A 16,611-nucleotide genomic window follows, 5' to 3' on the forward strand; every position below is an offset into this window, starting at 1 on the left:
GAGATTACACACTCTCCACTCCTCCACACCTCCTGTATCACCCTGGCCCAGGGAGCCAGCCTGCGGACAGACGCATTACAACCCCCCGGTCTGTAATCTGATCTGGACCCTGCCATGCAACCAGAACTGGGTGGGGCTAAGGAGGCTCTCTCTCTGTGTGTGTCTGTGTGTGTGTCAATGTGAAAAGTTAGGACCCATTTTATTTGTGTGGGTGTGTGCGTGCGTGCGTGCGTGCGTGACGATTAAAAAGAAAACTATGTATGAGGTGTTATCCTTGAGGACGACCATTAAGTATTTTAGACTTCCTTACCATGACACTGATACCAATGTAAAAGCTAAGAATAATATGTGTTACTATTTTGCCTCTCCAACGCTGCTCTCAAAAGAGGCAGACAAGATGAAGTGTAGCACGAGAACATCTGAGAAATATCACACAAAATAACGCATCACAAATACTCCATTCATATTCAAAAAGCATTACCTGAGAATACTCTCTGCACACGCACCACTATAGCTCTACTACAGAGCTGTCACTGTTAAGACACTAATAGAGGTGAGGAAATCCTACGCGTAGCGTTCAGGTTTAAATGTCACCTCAGATGTACGCTAGAAGTCCCCTGTAGCTCAGTTGGTAGAGCATGGCGCTTGCAACGCCAGGGTTGTGGGTTCGTTTCCCACGGGGGGGCCAGTATGAAAATGTATGCACTCACTAACTGTAAGTCGCTCTGGATAAGAGCGTCTGCTAAATGACGAAAATGTAAATGTACATGAGCTACTTCAGCTCTGAGAAAATAAGTGCACAAATCATCATGTCATCAATGTAATTCCTCTTCCTGCATTAGCCGTCAACTCTTCCTGTGGTCCTTAACTGTGCGGTCTCGATCAATGAATTATGCATTGGGCGCTGTCGCTTTGAGAAATGCAATTACAGCTACGATAAGGCAGATGGAATGTTTTGTCTGGCGTATGTTGTTCATGCATTAAGATTATGGTGGCATGGCTATAATAAAACAGGAGCCTTGTGACAGAAGTTTTGCACCAGCAGATGCAGCCGTTAAACTGCGGTTTACTTCTAATCCAGTCATTCTAACGCACGGGTCAAACTCATTCCACGGAGGGCTGAGTGTCTGCGGGTTTTCACTCAAACCTTGTACTTGATTGATGAATTAAGGTCACTAATAAGTAAGGAACACCCCTCACCTGGTTGTCTAGGTCTTAATTGAAAGGAAAAAACAAAAACCCGCAGGCCCTCCATGGAATGCTTTTGACACCCCTGTATAATGAGTCTTTGGAAGAAAGGCTAATCTTACAATAGTTGGTAATACTGAAAAACCACACCATGAATGCGTATGCATGTGGATGTAAAATGGAAACAGCCCAACATTATATTACCTTTATCACTATTTGAAAGCTTCTAGATTCATGTTATGGATGAATTGTTGATGATGTAGTGAGTAAGGCAATAGAGGGTGTGTGTGTTGGAGAAGCGGTTTAGGAGGAAGGTCACTCCTGTATCTGCGATCTATCACTGAGGTGTAGGCGAAAATTGAAAGCTTGGAGTGTGATCAGAATAATTCCCACTCCGAATCAGGCAGACGCGTCACGCTCCTCGCTTTCCTTTCTCCCTCTCTTTATTCATCCCTCTCCCAGCTCCATCTCCCTCTGTTCTATCTGCACACATCCAGCTTTTCTGTGCTCTTATTTCCTTTTAATTTCTCGCACATTGAGTCTTTGAAGCACCTAGTCTCCTTCTCTTTCATTCCTCTCCCGGAGGTCATATCCCCCCCATCTCCACAGAACAGGTGCTCTGAATCCAATATATATTTTTTAATTAGGTGCTGATATTCAAATTGGCACCAAAAGCTCTCGGTCGACTCAGGGGAACAGAAGTGAAATCAAGGATAACGTGCTTTGAAGATCAGCGCAATTAAGCTCTTTAAACTCGTTGCAGGCGTTAGAGACGTGTGCTGGCTTTTGCGCCCGGTGTTCCTGCCTACCTGGGTTGATGCAGTGACAGGGGCCATGTTAGCATCATGATGCCCTTGGTGACTGGTAGAGGCCTACCAAGTAGATGCTGCTACAATTGAGCATAGTTCTCCCTGCACTGTGTTAGGGATCTTCCATCCCCTCCACAGGTACTGCCATGTCAAAGACAATCTCATCTAAAGCAGGCCAGAGCTCCACATTGTGCTCCATCGATCTAATAATCAGTTAGCAGCAACCTCACCTCTGATTCTTTACTTTATTGGCAGAGACGAGCAAATATATGCATGCGATTGTGTATGTGTGTGGGAGAGCCTTTTCAAGTGCAAGCAAGGACAGAAAAAGAAAATAATGAATTCTGAGTTATTAATAGAGGGGTAATGAGAGGGCAACATGGAGTAATTGGGAGCTACCAGTATGAGAGCCAACATTCAACACTCACTGTGTTTCATACTACGAATGGTCAGTCCGTCTTGATTCATTAGTCACCCTTTTCCATTTAAACAGTATCACCTGCACAGCTGATCAAAACAGTGAAGCGTCACATAAACAAAACAGCGGCAAAAGCAAAGACGCGTTCCTCCGGTTCCAGGTGACCCTTAACCTCCAGAGCCTGAAACTGTAAAAGCATTGACAAGATTTATCCCTCTGAATCTTTAAGGAAAGTCTTTGAGCATCATCCTCTTAGCTGTGTGACCTCGAGGATTGAATCTTCCTAAAACTACGGTAACAGCTTGAAGTGACATTTCCAAATTGAAAAGACGACTACAAAAAGATTAACGAAGAAGTGAAAAGTTATTGTTTGCTCAGATAAGCTTGAGATTTGAACAAAAAGGCCAAGTACGTCTGAGATAAAGAATTAAATACACACAGAAAACCCCATAGGTCATTTCCCTTGATATTTCCCTGGGCTCATGAATCATTTCCATTTTGGGATGGGATGAGCAAATGTGTACTCTAAATATTTGACGACACCCCTGACCGTTAAAATATTGATTTTAGCAATGATGTGTATGCATGTATGTATTTGTTTGTCTGTGTGTTTCATCCAGTAAAAATGTAACAAGTTTACTTAGAGTGGATTAGATTAGAACCCTGTGGTTGATCTAGTAATCCATTCTGAAGATGTTGTCCAGCCACTTTGTTTTGGACCTATTTCAACTTTAAGATTACAACTAATTTACTAGGACTGAGATTTTACTTCAGCTCCCAAGCCAACAAACTTCTGAACAACGAGTAAAGCTGAGACGTTCTAACCAGATAAGATGTTGGGAAACTCTGTGCTCTCTCTGTCTGGGAAATGCTATTAGAGCAGAGCTGTTTGAAAATGTCATCCCCAAAGAGCACAGACAGTTACGTTTAGGGGCCTTTGAAGACAGACACCAACAATTCCTGATACTGCGAAAGAGCACTGATGGAACTGGGAGTTTAAAAGACCGAATGAGAAAACACGGAATGAGAAAACTCACCAAAGTCGACAAAAGAAGACTGGCCAACTTTCTTGACATTTTCTGGTATACTTCCGAGCTGGGTTTTGGTGAAGTTCCCATCCTGAAAGAAAAAGTTCAAATTAAACTTAGAATGACCTTTCCTTTGAGATATACAGTACCAGTCAAAAGTTTGGACACACCTACTCATTCAAGGGTTTTTCTTAATGTTTTACTATTTTCTACATTGTAGAATAATAGTGAAGACATCAAAATTATGAAATAACACATATGGAATCATGTAGTAACCAAAGAAAGTGTTAAACAAATCAAAATTAGATTCTTCAAAGTAGCCACCCTTTGCCTTGATGACAGCTTTGCACGCTTTTGGCATTCTCTCAACCAGCTTCACCTGGAATGCTTTTCCAACAGTCTTGAAGGAGTTCCCACATATGCTGAGCAATTGTTGGCTGCTTTTCCTCTGCGGTCCAACTCATCCCAAACCATCTCAATTGGGTTGACGTCGGGTGATTGTGGAGGCCAGGTCATCTTATGCAGCATTCCATCACTCTCCTTCTTGGTCAAATAGCCCTTACACAGCCTGGAGTTGTGTTGGGTAATTGTCCTGTTTAAAAACAAATGATAGTCCCACTAAGCGTAAACCAGATGGGATGGTGTATCGCTGCAGAATGCTGTTGTAGCCATGCTGGTTAAATGTGCCTTGAATTCTAAATAAATCACTGACAGTGTCACCAGCAAAGCACCCCCACACCATCACACCTCCTACTCCATGCTTCACGGTGGGAACCACACATGCAGAGATCATCCGTTCACCTACTCTGCGTCTCACAAAGACACGGTGGTTGGAACCACAAATCTCAAATTTGGACTCCAGACCAAAGGACAGATTACCACCGGTCTAATGTCCATTGCTCGTGTTTCTTGGCCCAAGCAAGTCTCTTCTTATTATTGGTGTCCTTTAGTAGTGGTTTCTTTGCAACAATTTGACCATGAAGGCCTGATTCACGCAGTCTCCTCTGAACAGTTGATGTTGAGATGTGTCTGTTACTTGAACTCTGTGAAGCATTTATTTGGGCTGCAATTTCTGAGGCTGGTAACTCTAATGAACTTATCCTCTGCAGCAGAGGTAACTCTGGGTCTTCCATTCCTTTGGCGGTCCTCATGAGAGACAGTTTCATCATAGCGCTTGATGGTTTTTGAGACTGCACTTGAAGAAACTTTCAAAGTTCTTGACATTTTCCATATTGACTGACCTTCATGTCTTAAAGTAATGATGGACTGTCGTTTCTCTTTGCTTATTTGAGCTGTTCTTGCCATAATATGGACTTGGTATTTTACCAAATAGGGCTATCTTCTGTATACCCCCCCTACCTTGTCACAACACAACTGATTGGCTCAAACGCACTAAGAAAAGACATTCCACAAATTAACAAGGCACACCTGTTAATTGAAATGCATTCCAGGTGACTCCCTCATGAAGCTGGTTGAAAGAATGCCAAGAGTGTGCAAAGGGTGGCTACTTTGAAGAATCTCAAATATAAAATAGATTTTGATTTGTTTACATGATTCCATTTGTGTTATTTCATAGTTTCAATGTCTTCACTATTATTCTACAATGTAGAAAATAGTACAAATAAAGAAAAACACTTGAATGAGTTGGTGTGTCCAAACTTTTGACTGGTACTGTACATAAACACAAGTTGCCAGAGTATTTCAAAACTGAACGATGGACAGAGTGAAAGGACAAATAGCATGGTACTTTAATTGTGTGGGCAGGTAAAGTGGGTGACAGGGGACACAGGGGGTGACAGGGGACACAGGGGGTGACAGGGGACACAGGGGGTGACAGTGGAACAGTAGAAAATTGCAGCGAGGGCAACAACAGGGAAGGAGCAGGCATGATCAGCCTGACGTTTGAATTGACTTCAGCTCAGTGGTGTGCTGAACTAGAGCAGCTCCATGCAGTTAGCAGTCATGCTAAGAGTCAGCCAAAGGAACAGACAGTGCTTTGGTCTTGAATACCAAGAGAGAAAAACATACGCTCACACACATGCAGACCCACAACGGCCAAACTGCAGCCTACAATCCTAACAAAACAACATCCAGTTGCCACTCTCACTGCCAACATCAGTTGTTAGCACAGCAGGCACCAAAATATAATAAATAGTCTGCGAGAGATTACACAGGAAGAGCAAAAATGACTGTATAATTCAAATATGGCGCTATACAGTATGCAAAAATGTGCACCCTCCCCTTGCAATGATAATGGCACTGAGCCTTTCAAAAAAAGTTTTATGAGATTGGAGAACACATTAGGAGAGATCTTAGACCATTGCTCCATACAGAATATTTCCAGATCATTGATATCCTTCGGTCTGTGGGCTGACTGCACTCTTCAATTCAAAGCACATGTTTTCAATGGGGTCCAGAGACTGAGATCAGTGTTTGTAATATTATTTTATATATAGTCTTTTTTTCTCATCTTTATCAAGGGTGCCACTAATTTTGGAGGTGACTATATGTGATACACTATAATATAAATCTTGATGGCTGTGCTTTGAGATTCAAGCTGGAATAGTCTCTTTATACAAATGGTTTTTCTATTTACCGTATATAAATATGTCAGGAGTGTCAGTGCGTTTGTGTGTTCTTACTAAACTCTGGGCTCTTGGGGGACTGGTGTCCAGTGACCCACAGTGACATTCATTAACACAGAGCTCTCAGTGGACCCTGACGCAAGGCCCCAGACAGCAGGAACACTCTCCTGTTACCACGTAGAAGACCCTCTGGCCTTTACACTCCAGCCAGAGGGAACATGCTGCACCCAATAACCATGCAGCTAGCTACATATAGAAACACACTAGCAGGCTGGGATACACATGGTTCAGTTGTAGGTTCTGCCAGCTTCTTGCAACCCAAACAATACCACATTTGCCCCGTTACCTTAGAACGTGAGGTCTCAAAAAGATAACTTCAAATACTTTTCTAAAACAGGAGTTGCTTTAGTTTTGAAACCATAATGTGAATGCAGCGGGACTTCCCTCCCTGCTCCGTGACTCTACATGATGTGGCATAATAAATTGTGTTTTTGGCACAGAAATAGGGGAGATAGGGCAGATATTGGGGGCTGTAAAACTCTTCCCCTCTCCTTATCTCCTTCTCCCTTCTGGAGCAGCAGATGTGGCCTGGCCCGGTAGGAAAGTGGAGGCCTGCCGAGCGATCCATTAGTGATTTATGGCATCTGAGAATAGTTTCAGCGAGAAGACAGAAAAAAACATCCCGTTCATTCACTATTCTTCCTTTCTGCTTGTGCTTATATATTACCTGGCAGTCAGACAAAAAGTAAGCAGCTTTTCAGACTGAGCGAGCATGTGAGCGTCTCCCGCCGGCTTTGTCAAAGTGTCCGATTCAAAACCTGCCCATCCTTCACGACTCTCTCTCTCCGTCAGTCAGTACCCACCTACAGAGCAGCCATGGCATGGCAGGCGCACCGCTCCGCAGCGTGGCTAAGCTGATTGAGTCTGTGTTACGTTACACAGTGATCATCAGATTGAGTCTGGGGTTGACTCATGGAGCATCTATGATGGTGTGTTTTGAGAACACAGACATCTGGATGGTTGAATCTGTTCTAAACACATGGAAATGCTCTGACTGAGTGTGTTTGAACTCACAGAGGCGGTTTTGATTGAGTGTGTGCATTTGCGTGTGCGAATGCATGTGTGTGTGGACCGATTGCAGTCGTGCTTTAAAAACAAGGAGATCGAGTTGTGTGATTTCCTCATGGTGCCCATCTGATTGGGAGTTTTAAATCACACACACAGATCATAAGATGCAGTCAGCATTAACCATCTATAGAGTATAGTGGGGGAGATCTAAGTATTTGTGATTGACTGTGGTGGCCTACTGATTAAGCATTTGAGGCACTGAAGGCGTTCCTGATTAAAATCTGTTGTGTTGCCTTTCTGATTGAGGAGCGCTGATTGAAGTGTGAAGATCCACGGACTACGGCAGCAGGTTCACGTTTACACAGAGCGCTTTTGGTGTGTCTCCCACGCAACGATGTGCTTTTCGAATTCACTTTACTGCGACTACTGAGAAAACAAATCAAAGTATCAAACAGCTAATGCTTTCCCTGCAAGTTTGTTTAGCAGGAACGGCTCCTTCAGCTGGTGAATTGACAGATCATATCAGGTATTAAAGTAAATGGGTTGCCCACGGCTTAGCATTAGCTAATGAAAACATCCCCTCTGCCTTTGCATTCTCCACAAACAGAGGCTGTTCTTGCGTAATCAGAAAGAAGAGCAGAAGGATGCACAGGGAGTCTTCGGAGAGGAAAGAGAAAGTCATTAAAATGAAGTGTTGAAATGGGTGAAAGCACTGGCCTGTAACCTACGGCTGTTAAACGAAAGACCACTCAGTAAAGGCAGCAGCCAGGGATTCCTGGGGTCTTACACAGAGGAAACCAGGAAATGAGTCCCTGGTGTGTGTCTGTCACAGGGTGTGTGTGCGTGTGTTACGTCGGTGATAAATCATGGACACACTTCAATAACTCTGTTGCCACCAATCACTGGTGCATTCTATAATCAACCCCAAAACCAAACTCCTCTTTCTCCCAAAATAAGTCACAGAAACAAAAAGAAGAACACCAACAGGAACGGGTAAACCGGCTGGATGAATCAGATGGGATTGGTGAACTCACCTCTGCTTTTAATCACCAACCCAATTATCTGCTGCTGTACTGTCTGTCTGTCTTTGGCTGGTGCACTGTGCAGTGTCCCTACAGGCGGAGGTAAAGCAGCACGGCCCAGGGAGCACAGGGGAGATGACCTCCATAAAAATAGATTATTAAAGCACTGTCAGAGAGGTTCCCTCCAGCTCAAAGACAGACCAGTGGCAGCATTGGAGGGGACAACTCAGCAGGAGGTGGGACATCCACAAAGGACCTGTACTGAGATCCCTGAGTGACCTTTAAAACAGGGTCCATCTACAGTACTGCACCAAATAAACTATTTCTCTGTTTTTCTCCCCTGCTCCCTGTTTTCATTCATTTTGCCCTCCTTCCTTTCACATGTTTCATATCCCTGCAACCTCAACCCTTCCCTCCCACTCTCTCTTCTTCACAAAAGGCGGGTGCCCTGCCTGTGCTTTGTGAGCCTCCGCATCCTGAATTTTAAAGACCCTAAAAAACCTGAACTGACTGTACCAGTGCAGTTGCAGAATGCAAACTACCACAACAGTGGAAGCCTGTGGATTCGCCGAATACAATCTACCAAAAATAAAGTATCTCTGAAATGACTGTGCTGTGAGAGAAAAAACTACATTGACATTTTAGTCATTTAGCAGACACCATTATCCCGAGTAACTTTTAGTAGTAATTATGATTAAGTGCCTTGCTCAAGGGCACGTCGACAGATTATTCACCTAGTCTGCTTGGGGATTTGAACCAGTGACTTTTCGGTTACTGGCCCAACGCTCGTAATCGCTAGGCTACCTGCCACACCAACTCAACTCTACCCATGTTTTCACTGAGCATAGATTGCCATTGTACACAGAGACAACATAAAAGAAAAATGTGATTGTGCCGTACCTTATTAATCCACGTCTCGAAGCCCAGAACATTGCCATCTTGGGTTGTGAGGAACAAATCTGAAAATAGAATGAGAGAAAATATGTTATTATTCACTGGGAGCCATTTCCCTAGCAGAACCAAAGAAAACCAGAGACAAATGGAACCGTCTGAGGCCTACGTGATTTTCACAGAGGTGAACAGAAGCGAACAGTATAAATACAGAAGCTATAGCAACCCTTGACTGCGCAGTAAAAAAGGTTACGTAGATTTGCTTGTGGAGCCGGAACGGCTGATGGGAGCAGGAGCCTCTCTCCTGTTTCTGTAGTGTAAGGCAGCTCACTCTTGGATTGCGTCCTACCTGATGTACAAGTACACCCCCTGGACAGGATGCTAGTCTATCGCAGGTCCTTACCCCCAATCTATCTCCTTAATGCTGAGTGCCAAGCAGAGACGGATCGGGTCCCATTTTTACAGTTTGTGGTATGACTCGGCCGGTGATCAAACTCCCAACCTTCCAGTCTCAGGGCGGAAACTCACACTAACCATAAGGCCACTGAATTAGTTGGTTTCTGACTGTGCAGTGCTGTTTAACAAATTGATTATACTGTGTGTTCAGCTACAGTCTGTTTCTCCTGCATTTTACTGTCCAATCACACTTCAGTTCACATTGTGAGAGTGGCAGGCCCAATTGCCAGAGACAGAAAAGATGGGAGCATGATGAAAAGATTGGAGCATGATGAAAATATGGGAGCATGATGAAAAGATGGGAGCATGATGAAAATATGGGAGCATGATAAAAAGATGGGAGCATGATGAAAAGATGGGAGCATGATGAAAACAGATGAATATGGTCCTCCACCTCCGGTAAGTACATGTGAGCCTGCTGCATAGCCTTTACATTTGTGAATATACTTTGAGCAGTCAGTGTGTCAGTGTCTTTTGCTCTTTCACTTGGAATTCTGTGTTGACATTTACACTGAACAAAAAAATAAACGCAACATGCAACAATTTCGAGTTAAAGTTGCGGTGCATACTGGTCGGGTGAGGTTGTGTTTCTCTAGAGGGAGGTAAGCTTGACTTCTTATATGGTGTCGAGTAAAGCTTAAACCATGTATTTAGATTGTAGGTAGGTATTGTAGGTAGTTTATCTAGGTAGTTATTGTAGGTAATTATTGTAGGTATTGTATTCCGATGCTGTCACAGTCACTAGCCCATTCAAGCTTAACATCCTTGTCATTTATCGCCCTCCAGGTTCCCTTGGAGAGTTCATCAATGAGCTTGACGCCTTGATAAGTTCCTTTCCTGAGGATAGTCCTCCCCTCCTGCTCCGTGGCTTGACGACTCATTGCGAGCTCACAGAAGAGGGCTCTGGGCAGCCGAGCGGAAATGGAGGAAAACTAGACTCCCTGCGGACCTGTCATCTTTTCACTCCCGGCACTCTACATTCTCTTCCTCTGTTTCCACTGCTATAGCCACTTTCTACCACTCTAAATTTCAAGCCTCTGCCTCCAACCCTAGGAAGCTCTTTGCCACCTTCTCCTCCCTGCTGAATCCTCCTCCTCCTCCCCCTTCCTCCTCCCTCTCTGTGGATGACTTCGTCAACCATTTTGAAAAGAAGGTTGATGACATCCGATCCTCATTTATTAAGTCAAATGACACCGCTGGTCCTGCTCACACTGCCCTACCCTATGTTTTGACTTCTTTCTCCCCTCTCTCTCCAGATGAAATCTTGCGACTTGTGACGGCCGGCCGCCCAACAACCTGCCCGCTTGACCCTTTCCCCTCCTCTCCAGACCATTTCCGGAGACCTTCTCCCTTACCTCACCTCGCTCATCAACTCATCCTTGACCACTGGCCATGTCCCTTTCGTCTTCAAGAGAGCGAGAGTTGCACCGCTCCTCAAAAAACCTACACTCGATCCCTCCGATGTCAACAACTACAGACCAGTATCCCTTGTTTCTTTTCTCTCCAAAACTCTTGAGCGTGCCGTCTCTAGCCAACTCTCCTGCTATCTCTCTCAGAATTACCTTCTTGATCAAGACTGGTCATTCAACTGAGACTGCTCTTCTCTGTGTCACGGAGGCTCTCAGCACTGCTAAAGCTAACTCTCTCTCCTCTTATCCTTCTAGACCTATTCGCCGCCTTTGATACTGTGAACCATCAGATCCTCCTCTCCACCCTCTCCGAGTTGGGCATCTCCGGCGCTGCTCACTCTTGGATTGCATCCTACCTGACATGTCGCTCCTACCAGGTGGTGTGGCGAGAATCTGTCTCCGCACAACGTGCTCTCACCACTGGTGTCCCCCAGGGCTCAGTTCTAGGCCCTCTCCTATTCTCTCTATACACCAAGTCACTTGGCTCGGTCATATCCTCACATGGTCTCTCCTATCATTGCTACGCAGACGACACACAATACATTTTCTGATAACCAGGTGGCGAATCGCATCTCTGCATGTCTGGCAGACATATCAGTGTGGATGTCGGATCACCACCTCAAGCTGAACCTCGGCAAGACGGAGCTGCTCTTCCTCCCGGGGAAGGACTGCCCGCTCCATGATCTCGCCATCACGGTTGACAACTCCATTGTGTCCTCCTCCCAGAGTGCAAAGAACCTTGGCGTGACCCTGGACAACACCCTGTCATTCTCCGCTAACATCAAAGCGGTGACCCAATCCTGCAGGTTCATGCTCTACAACATTCGCAGAGTACGACCCTACCTTACACAGAAAGCGGCACAGGTCCTAATCCAGGCACTTGTCATCTTCCGTCTTGATTACTGCAACTCGCTGTTGGCTGGGCTCCCTGCCTGTGCCATTAAACACCTACAACTTATCCAGAACGCTGCAGCCTGTCTGGTGTTCAACCTTCCCAAGTTCTCTCATGTCACCCCGCTCCTCCGCACACTCCACTGGCTTCCAGTTGAGGCTCGCATCTACTACAAGACCATGGTGCTTGCCTACGGAGCTGTGAGGGGAATGGCACCTCCTTACATTCAGGCTCTGATCAGACTCTACACCCAAACGAGGGCACTACGTTCATCCACCTCTGGCCTGCTAGCTCCCCTGCCTCTACGGAAGCACAGTTCCCGCTCAGCCCAGTCAAAGCTATTCGCTGCTCTGGCACCCCAATGGTGGAACAAGCTCCCCCACGACAGCGGAGTCACTGCCCACCTTCCAGAGACACTTGAAACCCTTTCTCTTTAAGGAATACCTGGAATAGTATAAAGTAATCCTTCTTCCCCCACCCCCCATAAAAAAAAAATATATATATATATATATATATATATATATATATATATATATACAAGTGGTTGTCTCACTGGCTATCATAAGTTGAATGCACCAATTTGTAAGTCGCTCTGGATAAGAGCGTCTGCTAAATGATGTAAATGTAAAAATGAACAGTGGAACTACTATTTTCCTGTTTTATTTTCTTACATAATATACATATTTCAGTGCTCTTCTTTTTACCTTCGCTCTGCAGCAATTATTCTACATTTTTCTCTCAATTTATTTTGAAATGACGCTGCACATTTAGAAGCAACTTCCAGTCTGCAGAAAAGCTAATTGTAAATTAACTAATGGTAGTGATTAGCCCTTGGGCTATGTGTGGGGTCCCTGTTTAGCTCAGGGCTGGGGAACTCTGCAACAACACTAAGAAAGAAGAAAAAAGGATGGAATAACAGTTATTAATTAATCTATTGTGTGACATCACATGCAAGACAAAATACTAAATTAAACTTCCCAACACGTCTTGTAACATTATCAGGGTGGCAGAAAAAAAAGCCTGCAGGGTCCAATGTGTCTTCTCCCTATAGAAATAAGCTAGTCATAATAAGTGAAAAGCAGTTATATTTTGTGCACTGTAAAAGACAGCATGATAATTCAGATGGTGTCTTCCAATTCCAGTAAGATATTAAACTGATTTGTGGAGTTCAGTGCTGTCCTTTTCCCTTAAGTCAATATTCCTATTCCACTCGTGCAGTGTCTGCTTCATACCGCCCATGGAAATCCAACATCTAACAGTCATAAGCCTAAGTGTGGCAAAATGGAAGTCACACAAAGAAAACTCTACACAACACATGGGCCTTTAGTCTGCCTTCATGCAGGCAGATGCCCTTTTCATGGAAGGGAGCAATAATCTCACCCACAGAGAGGCTGCTTTGATCAATGGTCTCACTGTGGGCAGTAGATACAGAGGGGATTTCCATACAGATAGATGGAGACCTTTGGAGACAGACACTACTATACATTTCATAGCTGCTGAGGGAATCGCAGAGTTTAGCTGCATTCTCACTTTGCATGAGTCTCTCTCTCACTCCGTCTGTGCTCTTCAGACGTGTGACCCATGTGGAGTGTGTAGCCTCCTGCAGTCTGCTGATGAGGAGTAAACAGGTTCATTAAATCAGGCTATAAGGAAGCTCTCCCCAGCTAGCGGTGGGTGTCTATCTGCCTGTCTGATTAGAGGGGGCATGGACGAGGCAGGTGAGCTCTCCACATCACTGAGACATCCTGTAAACACTTACAGCCCCCAAGGGACACTCCTCCTCCTCTCCCTGGTTCACAGTAACGGACATCCTTCAGTGGCTTTATAAAGACCTCTGCCCAGTAAAATAAAAACGGCTGTATAAAACTTCTTCCATCACTTGGTTTTACACAGTTCTACGTGTATAACACTTTTTACAATGGCACCACTATTTGAGTAAGAGAGATATCAGGAACACCCAGTAGTAGCCAATATAACACAATATAAATGGGATGTGCTCCCACCCATCCAGGACATCTACTAGAAACAGTGCCTGAGGAAGGACCACAGCGTTATCAAAAACCCCACACACCCCAGCTACGAGCTGTTCATTCCCTTCCCGTTGGGAAGACGGTATATCAGAGCATGAGGTCTGATACCAACAGGCTCAGAGACAGTTTCTATCTACAAGCCATCAGACTGCAGAACACTTGAGCTGGTCTGCCCACCTGCTCTGATTCTCCACATCTTAGCACACATGCACTCATACCCACACATCACAACTGCTGCTACCAGACTCTTACTATGATTGCCAAATACTGCACAATTTAAAATACTTTCCCTCCAATCCCCCCTTCCCCATGTGTAAATATTGGTCTATAAATTGTGCCTTCCTGTATTATACTGATGCTAAAATGTTTATTCCATTCTACTGAGACATTTACTTTATGTTTGAATTCTTATCTTTTATTATTTCTTATTGTTGTTGCATTGTCGAGAAGGAACCTGCAAGTAAGCATTTCGTTAGCTGTATACCATGTGTATCCCCTACGACTAATAAAACTTGAAAATGTGGTTGTGACAACACAAATTGTAGATAATATCATGACAGGATTTGATCAATTCCATTACGCATGGAAAAGTACTGACAAACATAAATAAATGCCATGGTAAAATGTTCCAATGTATTTATATCAAAGTGAAAGGATTTGGAACTTGTGCCCATCTTCTGTCTGTGTTACGACAGTTGTGAAAGCTGGAGTTAATTGAAAGTCAGTGAAGACGGCAGTAATTACTGTACACCTCTACACAGTGATAATGAGAGTGAACTATGTGGCTTGTCTTCACAACAACTTTCTCATGCCATGTATTAATAATAGGCCTATATCATACTCATTAGAAGTCTCTATAGACTGACGGGTTGCCTCCCTCAATGTATCAATGTTCCGGCTTACACGTCTGTATGGATACAACGTCAGTTTGGCATAGAGGAACTACGTTACGGCCTTATCCGCTTGTTGCCCACATCCCCCGGACACAAAATATTAGCTAGCAAGATGGGAGATCACAGAGGTTATGTTTAATGAGTGAATTTCGCAAGTGGCTAGTTTGCATCAACTACCTTTACTAAAACCACTGCTTTGTCCATGCAAACTTTGGTTTGGAATCGCAACGTTCTAGCATGTCGGCCTCGTGACTTGTTGGGAGAGTTCTCCGTCTGAGGAGGACCCTCCCCGGATAATTTTTCTTCCCCTTTTCGAAGTTACCAAGAGAGTCCGTCGTTCATCCCAAGAACCTAGTCACTGCTGTTGCCTAGGGTCTTGGTTCCCGAGAATAATTCATTAGGGAAAGCTATTCATCATGACCTTAAAATACAAAAAAAATGACAAAAGGTGCCGAAACTTGCAGCCTGATATACAGTACAGGCAAATGGGTTGGAAATGCACAAATCTGTTTCAAAGTCTATCCGTGACTCCAATGAATGCATAATTAAGGTGTGAGTGAAAGGCTCTAAGTGATATGTCATGTCACAGTCTACCAGAAAGTTAATTAAAGAAACAGTCTTAATTATTAAAAGTTGCATTATGCAGAAATCTCTCCGCCATTTCTTAGTTGCTAAAATTCTAATAGTTCGGCTAAATTCTGTTAATGACAAAACAAGCAAGTATATTGTAGAGAATCATTGTACCATCTAAACCACTGTGAAATATATTTTCCATAACCAAAAATATTGTATTTTCAGTTGGTGTACAAAACCGAAAGTAATAGATCCAAAACGAAACTTAAGAACGGGAAGCATAGAAATAGCGCACATAGAACAGATCTACTGCCTCTTAAGACTTGTGTTCAATAAGAATGAAAGATCTATAACTCACATTTCTATGTGAATTTGGTCGGGTCGCACAAAAAGTGATATTGCAGCTTTAAAATAGAGAACTGTTTGTTTAATTACACCAAGACTTACAAGCTGTGGCATTGGAGTAAAAAGCAGGTGCGTCTGCAGATGAAAACCTACGAAGCGGCAAATCCCAACAAAGCTAACATCTTAATTGCAAAGTGTTAATCTTTAATCAGTTGATTGTTTCTCCCATCTCCTCTCTTGGATTAGGGGTGATTATGTTCGTTTCAGTTAATATTCTCCTCCTAAGAATAGAAGAATCTTAGAAAACACACAAGACCATAAATATGTCTACAAATGAGGTAGGCTAATTGTTACTTGCAGGATAACCATTGTCGATTTGAGCCCGCCATTACAGATCCGATGAGTGGGTATCTGTTTACCTCTCCTTATCATGGAGCCTGATGTAGCCCATTCAATCAGCTCAAATCAAATGTCCTTTCAGTCTTACTGCCTCCTTAATTGAATAATCAGGAGTGTCACTGATAACATGTGACATAAAAAAAAAAATAGTGATTGTTGATCATGTTCCAGAGCCCCAGATTAAATTAGCTTAAGATTATAGAGAAATAATTTATATAGTCTTGATTAACAGTGTTAATTTCACACTCTAATTTTAGACCACTTGTACATGTGGACCAATCCAGCATTTCACATGGCGCATTTTCTTCACTGGCTGCCGGAGGTTTCCCAGCATGCACTGTGAAAGCCTCTGTGCTCTATTCTGTGGTTGTTTGTTTGTTTTTCAAGGCCTGCTTGGCATGCTACCTCTCCATTATGGCATGCATATTTCAAAGAACTCCAGGATTAAAATATTAACGAGCACATTTTAGATTATACCTTTAGGGGAAACATGCCATAAAAAGTAAATCCAAAGAGCGATATTAAAGAAAATGTTGTTCTATTCATGCCCTGACAGACTTCACACATACAGGTCTACATAGAAACTGCAATGCAGCATTTAAACA

At 43.7% G+C, this 16,611-nt stretch overlaps 1 protein-coding gene across 1 annotated transcript in view; it reads right to left on the reverse strand.

Moving 5' to 3' along the window:
- Positions 1-16,611, reverse strand: part of LOC311111630 (T-cell immunomodulatory protein-like) — a 105,240-nt gene that overhangs the window by 72,003 nt on the left and 16,626 nt on the right. The window contains exons 7-8 of the mRNA XM_084154402.1: positions 9,019-9,077; positions 3,453-3,534 (exon numbers count right to left, since the gene is read on the reverse strand). Of these exons, the coding sequence (XP_084010528.1) occupies positions 3,453-3,534; positions 9,019-9,077 (141 nt within the window). The remainder of the gene's footprint in view (positions 1-3,452; positions 3,535-9,018; positions 9,078-16,611) is intronic.

Source organism: Coregonus lavaretus (assembly GCF_964263955.1).
Source record: "Coregonus lavaretus genome assembly, chromosome: 37".
Classification (NCBI taxonomy): domain Eukaryota; kingdom Metazoa; phylum Chordata; class Actinopteri; order Salmoniformes; family Salmonidae; genus Coregonus; species Coregonus lavaretus.